The sequence below is a fragment of the Eumetopias jubatus genome, unplaced genomic scaffold, assembly GCF_037043125.1.
Source record: "Eumetopias jubatus isolate StellerSeaLion01/CBP00866 unplaced genomic scaffold, mEumJub1_p1.0 scaffold_4, whole genome shotgun sequence".
Classification (NCBI taxonomy): Eukaryota; Metazoa; Chordata; class Mammalia; order Carnivora; family Otariidae; genus Eumetopias; species Eumetopias jubatus.
Window position 1 is genome coordinate 66,428,549 of NW_028274810.1, and position 18,172 is coordinate 66,446,720.

The 18,172-nt window shown below is 34.8% G+C and overlaps 1 protein-coding gene across 1 annotated transcript in view; it reads right to left on the minus strand.

Moving 5' to 3' along the window:
* Positions 1–582: 582 nt before the first annotated feature.
* CUNH1orf185 (chromosome unknown C1orf185 homolog) overlaps positions 583–18,172 on the minus strand; it is a 38,075-nt gene continuing 20,485 nt past the window's right edge. Inside the window, exons 3-5 of the mRNA XM_028106747.2 lie at positions 11,458–11,593; positions 2,411–2,447; positions 583–977 (exon numbers count right to left, since the gene is read on the minus strand). Of these exons, the coding sequence (XP_027962548.1) occupies positions 583–977; positions 2,411–2,447; positions 11,458–11,593 (568 nt within the window). The remainder of the gene's footprint in view (positions 978–2,410; positions 2,448–11,457; positions 11,594–18,172) is intronic.

The following is an 18,172-nucleotide window of genomic DNA, read 5'->3' on the forward strand; positions in this document are numbered from 1 at the left end:
CGACATTTCCATCATGTGGAGTAAGGATTGGGAAACCATTCTGAGAAGCAGACATAGGAAAGGGCAAAGAAAATTATTTTCTGGATTCTTCAGTGTTCCAGGCTCCCCTAGAAGAGCAAAATTATATTGTTTACCAAAATCATGACAAAATAAAATTTGAATGATAGGAAATTTATGTATTTAAAATTCAGAAAAGCTGATGGAAATATTCTGCCCAGCCCTACCCATATTGAAATAAAATTGAAAATGTCAGAAGTATAAGGAAATGCTGTGAGTGTTTTATTCAAAAGTCTATTTGTGCTGAAGATTTCTTAAAGTATTTCTCTTGTATGCTGAAATACATTCATATTATTTATTATGTCCTTTGATGAGATACAAGGAGTTGAGCTTAATGTTCATTATGTCACTCTACTGCTTCCTGTAATTTTGTTTCTAGAAATAAGAATTGGCAAGGGAAGTAGGACCACTCTATGGTAACGAACAAGTAATATTAGTATGGACATGTTAAGAGCCTCAGAAGCTGGTAATTCCTTTTTAACTTTCCATGACTTCAGTATATACAATGTTTCAAAAGAAAAAAAGTCATTCAATATTATGTTGAAGGTTTTGTATTTCAACCTCTGTATTTCTTCGTGAAAATATTTCCTTAATGCTGTCATCTTTCTGATCATCATAAAGTGTCATATTCAGTACATTTTCAGTACAATCTTCTAATGAAATTGTTGACAGGTATGAAAATACTTTTTCCATTAGAGGTTCCCTGAGAAAAGGAACTGGAGAGTTCTTTTTTGCTAGAGTATCATCAGAAAACCAGTCATCAGCTGCTTCTATACTTTGGCTGTAATAAGAATCAGATGGTAGTGTTGATAAGCTTAAGGTAACACTGCTGGGATGTGTTGCCGAGCTAGTCTCTGAGGGGTCACAAATGACCTTTTTTGTTGCAAGGCAGAATTCATCTTTAGAGTGATCTTTTATCACTGTAAAAGAAAATTAGATTTACTATGAATATTACATATAAATCAGCCAAATCTTACTTATAAGGACAATATTTCTTTTTCAAATTCAGAATCTTTTTAGGGTTAAAATGGACAGGAGGATGCAATAGTGAAAATTCTGAGTTGCTATCAACATCTGTGCAATGTTAAATATGTAACTGGGGATTAACAATTTCACAATAATGAAGAATAGAAAAGGCTATTCTAAATAAAATCAATCTGCTTTAATAGGAGAAGATTTTAAATAGGCTAGAAGGCTCAGTTCCGGAATGTCCCTTAATATCAGAAAACACAGTTTCTTAAATATTTATAGATAAGTATTGCCTGATTTTTAAAAAATAAATTAAAAAATACATGCCTCTGTAAGCAGGCAGATTACAAAATGTTTGGTCCACAGTGGGAAGGGCCTATGGGTTGGCTTTACACCAATTAAAGTAACAAATATTCCTAGAGTGTCTTACAATATGCAAAGCAGTTTGATATATTTCCATATCTCATTTTTCCTGTCAATAATTTTTCAAGGAAGTTATTATTAGAACCACTTCATAAAGGAGAAGACTGAGATTTAGAGATGGATGACTCACCACAAATCAGATACACAACAGACTTCACCTAGACTTCTAGTACTCTAAGATTCATGCTTCTCCAATTATTACATTATTTATGCTGCACAGTTGATATTTAAAAATGTTAAGTTTTAGAAAATATCACACTATATAGTATCCTAAGTACCTTTTATAATATTTTACATATTGACTTTTGAAATTAATGTACAATATTATTTTTAAAGCTGTTTTAAATACCTTATTACATTTTATATATCCAACATTTCTTATATTATGTAGGAGGGTAATGTTTTGAGGTACTAAGACATCATATGCAATATCTAAAGGATTATAAAATACCCATGTCTTTTGACTCTCTAGGATTACCATATGGCATTGACTATGATACTTCCTCTGTTTTTGTTTTTGTTTTTTTTTTAAGAGATGGGGAGAGAGAGAGGGAGGGGATGAGTGGAGGGAGAAAGAGAGAATTTAAACACGCTACATGCCCAGCGTGGAGCCCTACGCCAGGCTTGATCTCACAACCCTGAGATCATGACATGAGCTGAAATCAAGAATTGGATGCTTGACCCACTGAACTACCAAGGTGCCCCTGACTATGATACTTTTGGGTATAAATAAGGAACAAAAATGTAAATTTCACATTTTAACTTAAGATGCGACATTGCAAGTTTTGTTTTTTAAGAAATATATGCCCACGCACATACTAACACATTAATGTTTCCCTTGAATTTCCATCATATTAAAACAATATTTAGATAGCATTTAGGTAGGCCTCTTGGTTCTTTAAGATGCAAATTGCTTTAAGTTGATCATGATTTCTTCTAATAAATTGTTGAGAAAAATTACCTTTTATATGTGCTGTTTCCTTTTTTCTTTGCTCCTCCTACATAAAAAAAGTTATTTGTATTTAATAAACTGAATGGTTTCTATGTAATTTGTTTAATATATTTAACGTATATTTATATAAGAAATATATATTTTAACTACATAATAAGTTTTTGATGGAATTTTTTTCCCACGATGAGTTTATTTCACCAAAATATACTGACAGAAAAAAAAAGTGTTTAGGTATCATCTGGAAAGAATGTGAATTGGTTCAAGAAGGCAGTCTCAGGATAGGGAATGAAAGGGTGAAATAGAGTTCATCAGGATTATTTCTTCCCCTCCTCACTAACTCAGAGTCACTTGGTTAGAACTAGAGAGGCGTAAAAAAATAGAATTCCTAGACTTACTCATTTCATTAACCAACAACAACAAAAAAGTGAATTCTGGCTGAAGACTTTTATAAAAATGTGCTATTCTTTTGAAGCAAATAAAACAGTTGCTCAAACAATATATTCCATATGTGTTCTGGGAAGTGTCGTGGTGTAGTAGTTTTCAAACTCCAGGGCATCAGAATCACCTGATGTGCTTATTAAAATGCTGATACTTGGTAATATCAGACCCTACTAAAAGAGATTCTCTGGGAGGGGTTTGGGAATATCCATTGTAACACACTCTGCAAGTGGTTCTGATTCAGGTTTTCCTTAGACCACTAGATAAACAGTGGGCTACTGCATAGGGTGTTTTGGATGGAGTGGGCAAAGATGAAGTTGGAGAGAAAATAACATTGTCTTCTTTTGTTTTAGGAGAACAGTGTTAGTACTCCATGCTGATCTGCATTGTCCTATCCCCCCAAATAGTTTGCTTAAGACGTACATATATATAGGGTATGTATGTGTGTGTGCATGTGTGTGTGTGTATATATATTATGTATATAATATATATATTTCATATATGTCTTATATGTATATAGGATAACACATAAGTACTTTTTTCACAATCAACTTTACTTATTTGTCACTTTTACCTTTTATAATATAAATGCCAGGATAGGCTCCTGACTTACCTTGCCTGGACTTAGGACCAATTCAATTTGTGACGCCTATAGAAATTATATTAGAATGCTGCCCTCAGACTTTTATGTGCCTATATTTTACCTGGGGAATTTGTTCAAATGCAGATTATAACCCAGTAGGTCTGGAGTGGGGTCTGAGATTGTGCATTTCTAACAGATGCACCCAGGTAATGATGATATTGCTGGTCTGGGGACCAGGGAATAAGGCCCTAGACTGAAATTCCACCCAAATTTAAGGGATTAGCAAAATGAACATTCTTACATATTGCTACTTATAAATAGGTAGACTTTTTCTGGAGGGCCATATAACAAATCTACTTCTAGAAATGTATTATGCCAAGTTAATAATTTTGGGTTTATGTAAATATTCAGTTACCAGAATGTTCTTTACAACATTGTTAAGCATTTTTAAAGTCTGCAACTTAAAATTCTAAAAGAAATACTTAAATGTACTATGATACATAGATAGTAATACAATCAATATTCTTCCAACTATTAAAAATGATGCTATAATTTCAGAAGTAAGGGCTCAAAAAAATGACAGGGACATATAAAAAAGGACAGGGAAACATCCTTGAAGGGGTTCCTACTGGTTAAATTTGGGAAAATTTGAGCATCAAAATAAGTATAGTAATGGATTATTAACTGCTGAATAACACAGAAACCCATGAGTCTACACAAATAAAGACAGAGAGCTTTTTTCTTATAGTAGAAAGCCAAATGGAAGATGGAAGTAGTAGAATTAGAAAAACATTATTTTGCTACAGTTCTGTAAAGATTAGTTCAGGCAAGAATAAATTATATAGCTGGTAAGTAGAGTTTGATGAAGAAAGATATTTTCATAGTTACTTGGTTCAAAGTGTCATCACACAGATTATTTAATTGCTAGGGTAAAAACAGGAATAATACAATGGGTGAAGAATAGACATCATGTGTGATCAACTAAAATCATTAGTGAAAAGCAGATGAACATTGTATGTCTTCAGATGTGATAAAATGAATCTGATCACAAGGAAAGTCAAAATGAGTCTATGATCTATAAAGTAACTGTATTCTTCAAAAATATCAATATCATGGATGAGGACAAAAGGACATTTTAAAATATTTTGAACTGAAAAATGATGAAAACAAAACATAAAAATTTGTGGGATGCAGCAAAAGCAATGCTTAGAGGAAAATTTAAATATTAGATGTTTATATTATAAAAGGAAAAAGTCTAAGAATAATAAAATTGAATATTTCTAGCAAGACTGATTTAGGATATAATCAGGAATGAAATGAGGGCCATCACTAAAGATTCTACAGATATTAGAAGGATAATAAGTGGATACTATTAAAAACTTTATGCCAATAAACTTAACAACTTAAATTAAATGGACAAATTCATTGAAAAACATAAATTTCTAAAACATACAAAATAAAACATTTAAATAGCCCCATATCTATTAAAGGTCCTATATTTATAGTCAAAAACTTTCTCTGGAAGAAAACTCTAGACCTAGATGAACTCATTGCTGAATTCTAGGAAAACCTTTGAGAAAGCAGTATTGCCAATTACACACAAAAATTTTTCAAAAAGTAGAGGAGCAGGAAACATTTCATAGTTATTTTGTGACCAAAATAACTGTGATTTTAAAATCTAACAAAAAAGAGAGGCGTCTGGGTGGCTCAGTCTGTTAAGCGTTTGCCTTTAGCTCAGGTCATGGTCCCAGGGTCCTGGGATTGAGCCCAGCATCAGGCTCCCTGCTCAGCAGGGAGTCTGCTTCTCCCTCTGTTCCTCCCCCTGCTCCTGTTCTCTCTCTCTCAAATAAATAAATTCTTTAAAAAAATCTAACAAAGACATTATAAGATAAGAAAATTATAGAATAATGTCCCTCATGAACATAGATGCAAAAGTGACTTAAAATATATCAGTAAGTCAAATCCAATGGGGTTTATTCCAGGAATACAGGGTTCGTTTACCATTTGAAATTCAATGTAATTCACACTAACAAAAGAGAAAATCCATGTGAACAATGTCAAAAGATGCAGAAAAACCATTTGGCAAAATTCAGCAAACTTCATGACTAAAAAAACAGTAACAAGAAACTCTCATTAGACTAAGAATAGAAATGAATTTCCTTGACCTGACAATATGCATCTACAAAAATTCGATAGTTAACCTTCTACTTACTGGTGAAGAGTTGAATGTATTCTCTCTGAGATCAGGGATATAAAAAGGATAACTGTTCTCGACACTTCTATTCATCATTATACATGAGGCCTTACCCAGTAAAACAAGATGAAAAAATAAAAGCATAAAGATTAGAAAGTAAGTAAAATTGATGTTTTTCAAAGATGATATGATTGTGTTGAAGAAAACCCTATGGAGTCCACAAAAAAAAAAACTACTAAAAGTAATAAGTAAATTTATTTATAAAGGTCACAGAACACAGATCAATATAAATATCAATTGTAGTAAAGATGGCAATTCACTCCAATCTTATCTATAAACTAAATGTAATTCCCATCACAATCTCAAAAAGACTTTTTGTAGCTAGAGATTAATTTATCTTAAAACTTACATGAACAGGCAAAAAAACAATAAAAGCTAAAAAAATTGACAAAGAAATGAAATTGGAGGAACCATACTGCTCAATTTTATGACCTACTATGTAGCTAGAGTGTGGTATTGGTAGAAATAGACACACAGGTCAGCAGTACAGACAGAGGATCCAGAAATAGACCCACACATATTTTTCCAACAGATTTTTGACAAAAGTTGCAAAAGCAATTCAATGTAAAAAGGATAGCCTTTTCAATAAATAGTGTTGGAACAATTAGACATCAGGAGTCCCCAAAATGAATTTTGACTTACACCTCATACCTTATTAAAAAAATTAACTAAAGGTGGAGCAAAGATAGAAATATAAAATGTAAAACTTAATAGCAAAAACAATCATGAAAAAAAAAGTTGGAGAATTTCCTGAAATTAAAACTTACTTCAAAGCTACAATAGTTAAGAAGATGTGGTACTGATATAAGGATAGATATATAGATCAATGGAATAGAACTGACATTCCAGAAATAAAAGTTCACATTCATAGTCAATTGATTTTTGACAAGTGTTCCAAGACAATCATTGGGGAAAGGTCTCAACAAACGGTGTTGAGACAACCAGATATGTACATGCAAATGAATGAAGTTGGGCCCATACCTCACACCATATCAAAATCTAACTCAAAATAGATTAAACATTTAAATGTAAGAGCTAAAACTATTAAAACTCTTAGAAGAAAATATAGGCATAAATCTTTACACCTTAGATTAGAGAAAGGTTTTAGATATGACACTGAAGATTTTAATCTTGATGAAGTCCCAATAGTTCATTTTTGCTTTGGTTTCCCTTGCCTCCAAAGACATGTCTAGTAAGAAGTTGCTATGGCCAACGTGAAAGAGGTTGCTGCCTGTGATCTCCTTTAGGATTTTGATGGTTTCCTGTCTCACATTTAGGTCTTTCAACCATTTTGAATTTATTTTTGTGTATGGTGTAAGAAAGTGGTCCAGTTTCATTCTTTTGTGTGTTGCTGTCCAGTTTTCCCAACACCATTTGTTGAAGGGACTATCTTCTTTCCGTTGTATATTCTTTCCTGCTTTGTCAAAAATTAGTGGACCATATAGTTGTGGATCCATTCTGGGTTTTCTCTTCTGTTCCGTTGATCTACATGTCTGCTTTTGTGCCAGTACCATATTGTTTTGATTACTACAGCTTTGTAGAATATCTTGATATTTGGGATTGTGATACCTCCATTTTTGTTCTTCTTTATCAAGATTGCCTTGGCTATTTGAGGTCTTTTAATTTTAGGATTATTTGCAAAACATAAAATTTGATCTGTTCATACATTGGAATACTATAAAAAAGTCTATAATGAACTATGGGTATATGCACCAACCTGGATGAATCTCAGAAACATAATGTTGCACAAAAAGGTAAGAGTATATTAGACATGAAGTCTAAAAACATGTAAAATTTAATAATACATTGTTCAAGACCCTATAGTATTTGTGGTAAAACCATAAAGAAAAGCAAAGAAATGGTTAACTGCAATTACAGAATAATGGGTCCTTCAGTGAAGGGTGGGGGTACAGATTGTAAGAGATAAATGAAGACTCAGGACATCTCAAAGGTACTGGTAATATTCTATTTCTTATTCTGGGTGGTGGGTATAAATAATTATACTTATTATTATTTTTTTTTATTTAAGATTTTTTTTTATTTATTTATTTGACAGAGAGAGACACAGCGAGAGAGGGAACACAAGCAGGGGGAGTGGGAGAGGGAGAAGCAGGCTTCCCGCGGAGCAGGGAGCCCGATGCGGGGTTCGATCCCAGGACCTGGAATCATGACCTGAGCCGAAGGCAGACGCTTAACGACTGAGCCACCCAGGCGCCCCATAATTATACTTATTAGTCTTTAAATTGTTTGTGGGTACTCTTCTGTTTGTATGCTGTATTTCACAATAAACGCTTTTTTAGAAATGAAGCTGTAGTTCTAAATATTAAGCCATATCTTTTGTTATAATTTTCATCCTCCTGCCTGTCTGTCTCTGGGAGGTGAGGAAGGAGCTACTACACAGGCAGAAATTGAGATGAAAAAAAGAGGGGCAATATGAAAAAGAATCCTTTTGTACTGAAACTGACTGTGGCTGAAGTCGGCACTACCTTATTCTTTTCATACCATGTTTTCATACTATCTTTTTTCTGAATTAGGTTCCTATCACTATCAAGAATTCTGGCTAATATTTTATATTTACTTGTGTATTATTTATCTCTCCCATTAGACTATAAATCTCATGGGAATAGGGACTCTTGTCTTCCTTGTTCACTACCAAATTTCCAGTTGCCTAGAACAGTGCCTGGCATATAAGCCTTTATTAGGTATTTGCTGAATGAACAATAAACAGTTAAATAGTACTACTATATATGTACTTCTTCCATGATAGTACTCATGACATTTTTGTAATTATCTGTATCTATCATTAGGCATGAAGACATCATTATACTACAGTACCTAGCAAAATGCCTAGCATGTGTTGGATACTCAGTAAATTCAATTAATACTAAATGCATACATAGAAACATTTTTCTCCGCAATGCAATCTCAATTTCAAACAACCCTTCATTTGAAAGAACTATTAATCTTTAGAATTGATTTGATCATTAAACCCACCTGCTTAGAACCCCCAAGTAATCATAATGGTAAACTTGTATGGTGCTCACTACGTGGCCAGGCACGATTCTGAGTGTTTTTTACATACTAATTCATTTACTTCCCATAACAGTTCTATGGCAATAAAATCATCCTCATTTTGCAGATGAGGAAAAAGACACACAGAAGTTAAGTAATTTGCCTAAGATTATACAGCGAGTAGTGGTAGAGCCAGGATTCTAACTTGCATCAACGGGCTCCACAGTCTATGCTCTTGACCCTAATCCCATAATGCCTCCAGTGGATCTGTAAAGCCTATGGAGTAAAATCCAAAATCCTTAGGCTGTAAACGAGGTTTCTCACAACCTCATCTTCAGGATCTTTCCCCACCACTTCCCTCTATGAACCCTAGGCCCCAAACACTGTAACAATTTTACTGAATATGTTACTTACTTTCATAGCTGCAAGCCTTTGAACATAGAATGAATGTCCTTTGTTCTCTTTCCTCCTGGCACACTTACATTCCTTTCTCAAAATCCAGCTAAAACTTTCTTCTCTGTGAAGCCTTCCTCAATTTATGCTCCCTTGTCTGCACTTGTTCAATTTTGTGGCTCTTACCACATTATGCTGTAATTTTTAGCTTATCTGTTTTTCTTCTCTACTAACTTTGGGCTCATCTAGGTCTGAACTCATATCTTATTTGTTTATGTAGCCTCAGTGTCAAACCTAGTGTTGTCATATTTAAGGCACTTGAAAAATACTTGTTCAACAAATGAACACTGAGTTCAACTTGAGTTCAATTTTATTCAATATGTATAATGAAACTTTGATATCCTATCAATTTGTTGCTATTCATTTATTAATGCTATAATAATAATGATGCTATAAACCACTAATGTTTGTTTTGTTTAGTTATATCATAGTTTTACATTTCTACTGGTATCTCCCCATTGTTCTACTTTGTCCATATAACACTGTTTTGACACCACATAACAGAAAGTTAATTATGTTTCTTCTTTTCCCACTTGTACTACACTAGCATATTTTACCAACCTTAACTGGGGGTTCCCAGAGCTTAGAATATAATGAAGTCTTAATAAATCCTTGTTAAATTGTACTTAATTTCAATTAGTCGGTTTTGTTAGATTATTTGGTTATCTGAGTATCCTCTTATTTCCAAATCACTTTCCTCTGATGGGTCTGGCAATTTTGCTTTGTTTTTCTTATGTCATTTATCTTCATCCCTGTAATAATCCCAATCTGAGGAGCATAGGGGTTTTTTTTATAATTTTTATTGTTATGTTAATCATCATTAGTTTTTGATGTAGTGTTCCATGATTCATTGTTTGTGCATAACACCCAGTGCTCCACGCAGAATGTGCCCTCTTTAATACCCACCACCAGGCTAACCCATCCCCCCACCCCCTCCCCTCTAGAACCCTCAGTTTGTTTTTCAGAGTCCATCATCTCTAATGGTCCATCTCCCCCTCTGACTTACTCCCCTTCATTCTTCCCCTCCTGCTATCTTCTTCTTTTTTTTTCTTAACATATATTGCATTATTTGTTTCAGAAGTACAGATCCGTGATTCATCAGTCTTGTACAATTCACGGTGCTCACCATAGCACATACCCTCCCCAATGTCTATCACCCAGCCACCCCATCCCTCCCACCCCCCACCACTCCAGCAACCCTCAGTTTGTTTCCTGAGATTAAGAATTCCTCATATCAGTGAGGTCATATGATACAGGTCTTTCTCTGATTGACTTATTTCACTCAGCAAAACACCTTCCAGTTCCATCCACGTCGTTGCAAATGGCAAGATCTCATTCCTTTTGATGGCTGCATAATATTCCATTGTGTATATATACCATATCTTCTTTATCCATTCATCTGTCGATGGACATCTTGGCTCTTTCCACAGTTTGGCTATTGTGGACATTGGCTGCTATAAACATTGGGGTGCACGTACCCCTTCGGATCCCTACATTTGTATCTTTGTGGTAAATACCCAAGTGGTGCAATTGCTGGATCGTATGGTAGCTCTATTTTCAACTGTTTGAGGAACCTCCATACTGTTTTCAAGAGTGGTTGCACCAGCTTGCATTCCCACCAACAGTGTAGGAGGGTTCCCTTTTCTCCGCATCCCCACCAACATCTTTCGTTTCCTGACTTGTTAATTTTAGCCATTCTGACTGGTGTGAGGTGGTATCTCATTGAGGTTTTGATTTGGATTTCCCTGATGCCGAGCGATGTTGAGCACTTTTTCATGTGTCTGTTGGCCATTTGGATGTCTTCTTTGGAAAAATGTCTGTTCATGTCTTCTGCCCATTTCTTGATTGGATTATTTCTTCTTTGGGTGTTGAGTTTGATAAGTTCTTTATAGATTTTGGATGCTAGCCCTTTATCTGATATGTCATTTGCAAATATTTTCTCCCATTTTGTCGGTTGTCTTTTGGTTTTATTGACTGTTTCTTTTGCTGTGCAAAAGCTTTTTATCTCGATGAAATCCCAATAGTTCATTTTTGCCCTTGCTTCCCTTGCCTTTGGCGATGTTTCTAGGAAGAAGTTGCTTAAGCTAGAGATATAGAGAAGCAACTACAAAAGCAGACATTTTCTTTTAGTTTTTCAGTTTCCTATAATATAAAAACTAACTAGTTTAGGTAATTTAAATTTAGCTCCATGTTACTATCTCTCAAATTTAAAAATAACAGTGGATACTCTGTCTTTCAAATTTAAAGACAACAATGTTCATGACATGGTATCAAATAAATTATTTGAAAATATTTCTATAAAATATCATACACTACCTGTGATTGGAATCCTCCAGTATGAAAATTTCGAGAAATAAAGACACACTGAGAATGAGATTTAATCTTTCCCTTTAATGATCTTTGCCTGCATCTCTCATCAGTTGCTTTAAATTTGGAATTTTGAAATATTTCTCTGAAAAATATTTTATAGAGAATTATTATCAAACATGAGTTCCATTATAAATCACTTAAATTATTATTTCTAATAGTTGTACATAAAGGTTTAAAATCAGAATTACTATATATTTATTTTTAAAACACCAATCAACATATATATTCCCTTCTTATATGTTACTGATTTCACTACACCTATTTTATTCATAAAATGTAAATTAAGCTACTTCTTATGCAGTCATTCCAAACTTAACTATTTATTTAATTTTTTTCAAGGAATTATGGCCTTTCTTTTTTTTAATTTTATTTTATTATGTTAGTCACCATAAACACTGTTTAAAAAATAATGCTGATTGCCATTTCTTCTTACAGAAGTACTAGAAAATTTCTAAATTAATTCAAGAGACTGTATTGCATTACTTAACGAGGTACAATTAGGATTCACTCATTCACTGAATTCAGTTCACTTAACAGATATTTATTCGGTACTATGTGTCAGGCATTATGCTGCGTGTTGTATATATAATGGCAAGGGAAAAAAGCACAGCCACTACCCTCATAGAATTGTTATTGCTCTCGTGGAGGTTAAACACTATTAAGGAAGACAGACATTACTAAAATGCTGACAAGAAAATGAAAAATTACAACTTTGGAAAGTGTTATCAAGGAAAGGTACCTGGTGGACTATGGGAGTATGCAACAAAGGGAATTAATCTGGTTAGAGAGGTTAGGGAAGGCTTTTCTGAGGAAGGGATGATTGAATTGGGCATTTGAAAAAATAGTAAGTTATTAGGTAGAGTATTGTGGAGGAAGGGAGATGCAGAAGAAAGAATATTCCAGTCAGAAAGAATATCAAGTATAAAGACCTAGAGGCCAGATTAGGACAGTGTAGCAGAAGCAGTGAAAGCAAGAGAGAAGTGGGAGAAGAAATGGGCAGACCATGTAAGGCCTTAAAAGTCATGCCGCTTGTCTTTATCCTAAAAGCAATGGGAAGTCCTTTATAATATAGTGGTGAATGGGATGGAATGGTCCGGTAACTTGATTAGATGTGTATTTGGAAAATGGCTGAAGTGTGAAGAGATTTAATGAGGATGATAGTACAGGTAGAGTGTCAGTTATAACTTGTACTGCAGTAATCTATGTGAGGGATAATGATAACTTAAATAAGATGGTGGCAGTGGTAACTGAAAGAAAAGGATAGATTTGAGTGATTTATGAGGTAAATAAATAGAACTTGGTGATGGTTCAAATTTGGGGGAAGCGTGAAAGAGAGAGGAAGATATCAAGCATGTCTTCAATTTTTAGAGAGAAAAAAAACCCTTCCTTGACCTCACATTCTCCTCCAGCTACTTCCCCATTTGTCAACTCCCCTTCACCAAAAACAAAACAAAACAATACAAAACAAAAAACCCAACTTCCTTAAAGAGAGGTCTATACTTGATTCAATTCTCTTACCTCCTGTGTTTTATTCAAATGTGAGCTTCTGAACCCATCACTCCACCAAAACTGTTAAAGGTCATCAATAACTTCCATGTTGCCAAATCCAAAAATTATTTCTCCTTCCTCATCTTTCTCAATTTCTTAAGCACTTTCAATATCATCTCCTCCTTCTTGAAACATTTTCTAATTTTTTCCCTTCTATTTCTTTTTAAAATTTTAAATTCCAGTATAGTTAACATACAATGTCATCTTAGTTTCAGGTGTAAATATAGTGATTCAACAAGTCCATACATCACTCAGTGCTCATCATGACAAGTGCACTCCTTAATCCCCATCATCTATTTCACGCATCATCCCCTTCACCTCCCTTCTATAACCATCAGTTTGTTCTCTATAGTTAAGAGTCTGCTTCTTGGTTTCCCTCTCTCTCTCTTTGCTTTGCTCTTTGTTTTGTTCCTTAAAATCCACATATTAGTGAAATCATATGGTATTTATCTTTCTCAGACTTATTTTGCTTAACATTATACTCTCTAGCTCCATTTATGCAAATGGCAATATTTTATTATTTTTTATGGCCAAATAATATTCCATTGTCTATTATACCACATCTTCTTTATCCATTCATCATTCGATGGACACTTGGGCTGCTCCCATAGTTTGGCTACTGTAAATAATGCTGCAATAAACAGAGGGGTACATGTATCCCTCTGAATTCATGTTTTTGGATTATCTTTGGGTAAATACCCAGTAGTGCAGTTACTGGATCATAGGGTAGCTCTATTTATAATTTCTTGAGGAATCTCCATAGTGTCTTCCAAAGTGGCTGCACCAGTTTGCATTCCCACCAACAGTGCAAGACAGTTCCTTTTTCAGCACATCCTCTCCAACACTTGTTTCTTGTGTTTTTTATTTTAGTCATCCTGACAGGTGAGAGATAATATCACATTGTAGTTTTGATTTGTATTTCCCTGACGATCAGTGGTGCTGAGCATCTTTTCATGTGTCTATTGGCATCTGGATGTCTTCTTTGAAGAAATGTCTGTTCATGTCTTCTGCCCATTTTTAAACAGGACTATTTGTTTTGTGGGTGTTGAGTTGTATAAATTCTTTATATATTTTGGATACTACCCCCTTATCAGATGTCATTTGCAAATATCTTCTCCTGTTCCATAGGTTGCCATTTAGTTTTGTTGATTATTTCCTTTGCTATGCAGAAGCTTTTTATGTTGATGTAGTCCCAATAGCTTATTTTTTCTTTTATTTCCCTTGCCTCAGGAGACATATCTAGAAAACTGTTGCTAGAGCCAATGTCAGAGAAATTACTGCCTGTTCTCTCTTCAAGTGGTCCAGTTTCATTCTTTTGCATGTGCCTGTCCAGTTTTCCCAACATCATTCGTTGAAGAGACTTTTTCCCATTGGATATTCTTTCCTGTTTTGTTGAAGATTAATTGACCACAAAATTGTGGGTTTATTTCTGTGTTTCCTATTCTGTTCCATTAATCTATGTGTCTATTTTTGTGCCAGTACCATACTGTTTTGATTACTGCCACTTTGTAATATAATTTAAAGTCTGGAATTGTGATACCTCCAGTTTTATTTTTCTTTTTCAAAATTGCTTTGACTATTCAGGGTCTTTTGTGATTTTTTGTTCTAGTTCTGTGAAAAAATGTTGTTGTTTTGATAGGAATTGCATTAAATCTGTAAATTGCTTTGGGTAGTATGGACATTTTAACAATAATTGTTCTAAGGGGTGCCTGGGTGGCTCAGTTGGTTAAGCAACTGCCTTCAGCTTGGGTCATGATCCTGGAGTCCCAGGATTGAGTCCCGCATTGGGCTCCCTGCTCAGCAGGGAGTCTGCTTCTCCCTCTGACCCTGCCCCCTCTCATGCTCTCTCTAGCTCATTCTCTCTCTCAAATAAATAAATAAAATCTTAAAAAAAAACAATAATTGTTCTAAGCAATGAGCATGGAATGTTTTTCCATTTCTTTGTCTCTTTAATTTCTTCCGTCAATGTTTTATAGTTTTCAGAGTATGGGTTTTTCACCTCTTTGTTTATTCCTAGGTATCCTGTTGTTTTGGATGTGATTGTAAATGGGATTATTTTCTTAATTTCTCTTTCTGCTGCTTCATTATTAGTGTATTAAAATGCAACAGATTTCTACATATTGATTTTGTATCCTGTGACTTTACTAAATTCATTTATCAGTTCTAGTAGTTTTTTGGTAGAGTTTTCAGGGTTTTCTATATATAGTGTCATCATCTGCAAATAATGAGAGTTTTACTTCTTCCTTACCAATTTAGATGTCTTTTATTTCTTTTTGTTGTCTAATTGCCTTGGCTAGGACTTCTGGTACTATGTTGAATAAAAGTGGTAAGAGTGGACATCCTTGTCTTGTTCCTGACCTTAGGAGGAGAGCTCTGTTTTTCCCCATTGAGAATGATAACAGCTGTGGGTTTTTCATGTCTGGCTTTATTATGTTGAGGTATGTTCCCTCTAAACCTACTTTTTTAAGGGTTTTTATCATGAATGGATGTTGTACTTTGTCAAATGCTTTTTCTGCATCTGTTGAGATGATCAAAGTTTTTACTTTCTTTTATTGATGAGATGTATCACACTGATTATTTTGTGAATATTGAACCACCCTTGTATCCCAGGAATAAATCCCACTTGGTCATGGTGAATGACTTTTTTAATGTATTGGTGAATTCTATTTGCTAGTATTTTGTTGAGATTTTTGCATCTATATTCATCAGAGATATTGGCCTATAGTTCTCCTTTTTGTGGTATATTTATCTGGTTTTGATATCAGGATAATGCTGGCCTCATAGAATGAATTTGAAAGTTTTCCTTCTTCTATTTTTTAGAATACTTTGAGTAGAATAGGTATTAACTCTTCTTTAAATGTTTGGTAGCATTCACCCGTGAAGGCGTCCGGCCCTGGACTATTGTTTGTTTGGTGTTTTTTGGTTACAGATTCAATCACCTCGCTGGTAATAGATCTATTCAAATTTTCTGTTACTTCCTGTTTTAGTTTTGGTAGGTTATATTTCTCTGAATTTATCCATTTCTTCTAGGTTGTCTTAATTTGTTGGCATATAGTTTTTCATAATCTCTTAAAATTATTTGTATTCTGGGATGTTAGTTGTTATTTCTTCTCTTTCATTTTTTCATCGGTGATTTTGTTCATTTGAATCCCCCCTCCCCTTTCTGGAAGAGTCTGCCTAGAGGTTTATCAATTTTGTTGATCTTTTCAAAGAACCAGCTCCTGGTTTCATTGATTTGGTTTTTTTTTAAGTTTCTATATCATTTATTTCTGCTCTAATCTTTATTATTATTTCCTTTCTTCTGCTGGTTTTAGGTTTTGTTTGTTGTTCTGTTCCTTTAGGTTGTTTGAGGTTTTTCTTGTCTCATGAGGTAGGCCTGTATTGCTGTAAAATTCCCTCTAGAATTGCTTTTGCTGGGGGGTGGCCAGGTGGCTCAGTCTGTTAAGTATCTAACTCTTGGTTTCAGCTTAGGTCATGATCTCAAGGTCATGAGATTGAGCCCTCTGTCAGGCTCTGTGCTGGGGTTGGAGCCTGCTTAAGAGTCCCTTTCTCCCTCTCTATCTGCTCCTCCTTTCTTTCTCTCTCTCTTCCTCTAAAAAATAAAAATAAAAAATTTAAAAAATAATTGCTTTTGCTGTATCCCAAAGAATTTGGACCACAGTGTTTTTTTTTTTAAGATTTTATTTATTCATTTATTTGAGAGAGAGAGAGAGAAAGAGAAAGACTGAATTGCTGTATGAGATCTAGTAATTTGGGTGTGGAGTTTTTGGGTTTTCCACATAAAGCAGGGAGGAGGGGCAGAGGGAGAGGGAGAAGCAGACTCCCTGCCGAGCAGGGAACCCAACCCTGGGGCTCAATCCCAGGATCCAGACATCAGGACCTAAGCTGAAGGCAGACGCTTAACTGACTGAGCCACCCAGGTGCCCCTGGACTATTGTGTTTTCATTTTTGCTTGTTTCCATGTGCCCTTTTTTTTAAATTTAATTTTACTTTATTATGTTATGTTAGTCACCATACAATACATTATTAGTTTTTGATGTAGTGTTCCGTGATTCATTGTTTTCATATAACACCCAGTGCTCCATGTAGTACCTGCCCTCTTCAATACCCATCACCAGGCTAACCCATCCGCACACCCCCGTCCCCTCTAAAACCCTCAGTTTGTTTCTCAGAGTCCATAGTCTCTAATGGTTGATCTCTCCCTCCGATAACCCCCCTTCATTTTTCCCTTCCTTCTCCTAATGTCCTCCATGCTCTTCCTTATGTTCCACAAATAAGTGAAACCATATGATAATTGACTTTCTCTGCTTGACTTATTTCACTTAGCATACTCTCCTCCAGTCCCATCCATGTTGATGTAAAAGTTGGGTATTCATCCCTTCTGATGGCTGAGTAATATTCCATTGTATATATGGACCACATCTTCTTTATCCATTCATCTGCTGAAGGGCATCTTGGCTCTTTCCACAGTTTGGCTATTGCGGACATTGCTGCTATGAACATTGGGGTGCATATGGCCCTTCTTTTCACTACATCTGTGTCTTTGGGGTAAATACCCAGTAGTGCAATTGCTGGGTCATAGGGTAGCTCTATTTTTAATTTTTTGAGGCACCTCCACACTGTTTTCCAAAGTAGCTGTACCAACTTGCATTCCTACCAACAGTGTAAGAGGGTTCCCCTTTCTCCACAACCTCTCCAACATCTGTTGTTTCTTGCCTTGTCAATTTTTGCCATTCTAACTGGTGTAAGGTGGTATCTTAATGCAGTTTTGATTTGAATTTCCCTGATGGCTAATGATGATGAATATTTTTTCATGTGTCTTTAGCCCTTTGTATGTCTTCTTTGGAGAAGTGTCTGTTAATGTCTTCTGCCCATTTTTTGACTTGATTATTTGTTTTTTGAATGTTGAGTTTGAGAAGTTCTTTATAGATCTTGGAACCAGCCCTTTATCTGTAGTGTCATTTGCAAATATCTTCTCCCATTCTTTGGGTTGCCTCTTTGTTTTGCTGACTGTTTCCTTTGCTGTGCAGAAGCTTCTTATCTTGATGAAGTCCCAAAAGTTCATTTTTGCTTTTGTTTCACTAGCCTTTGGAGATGTATCTTGAAAGAAGTT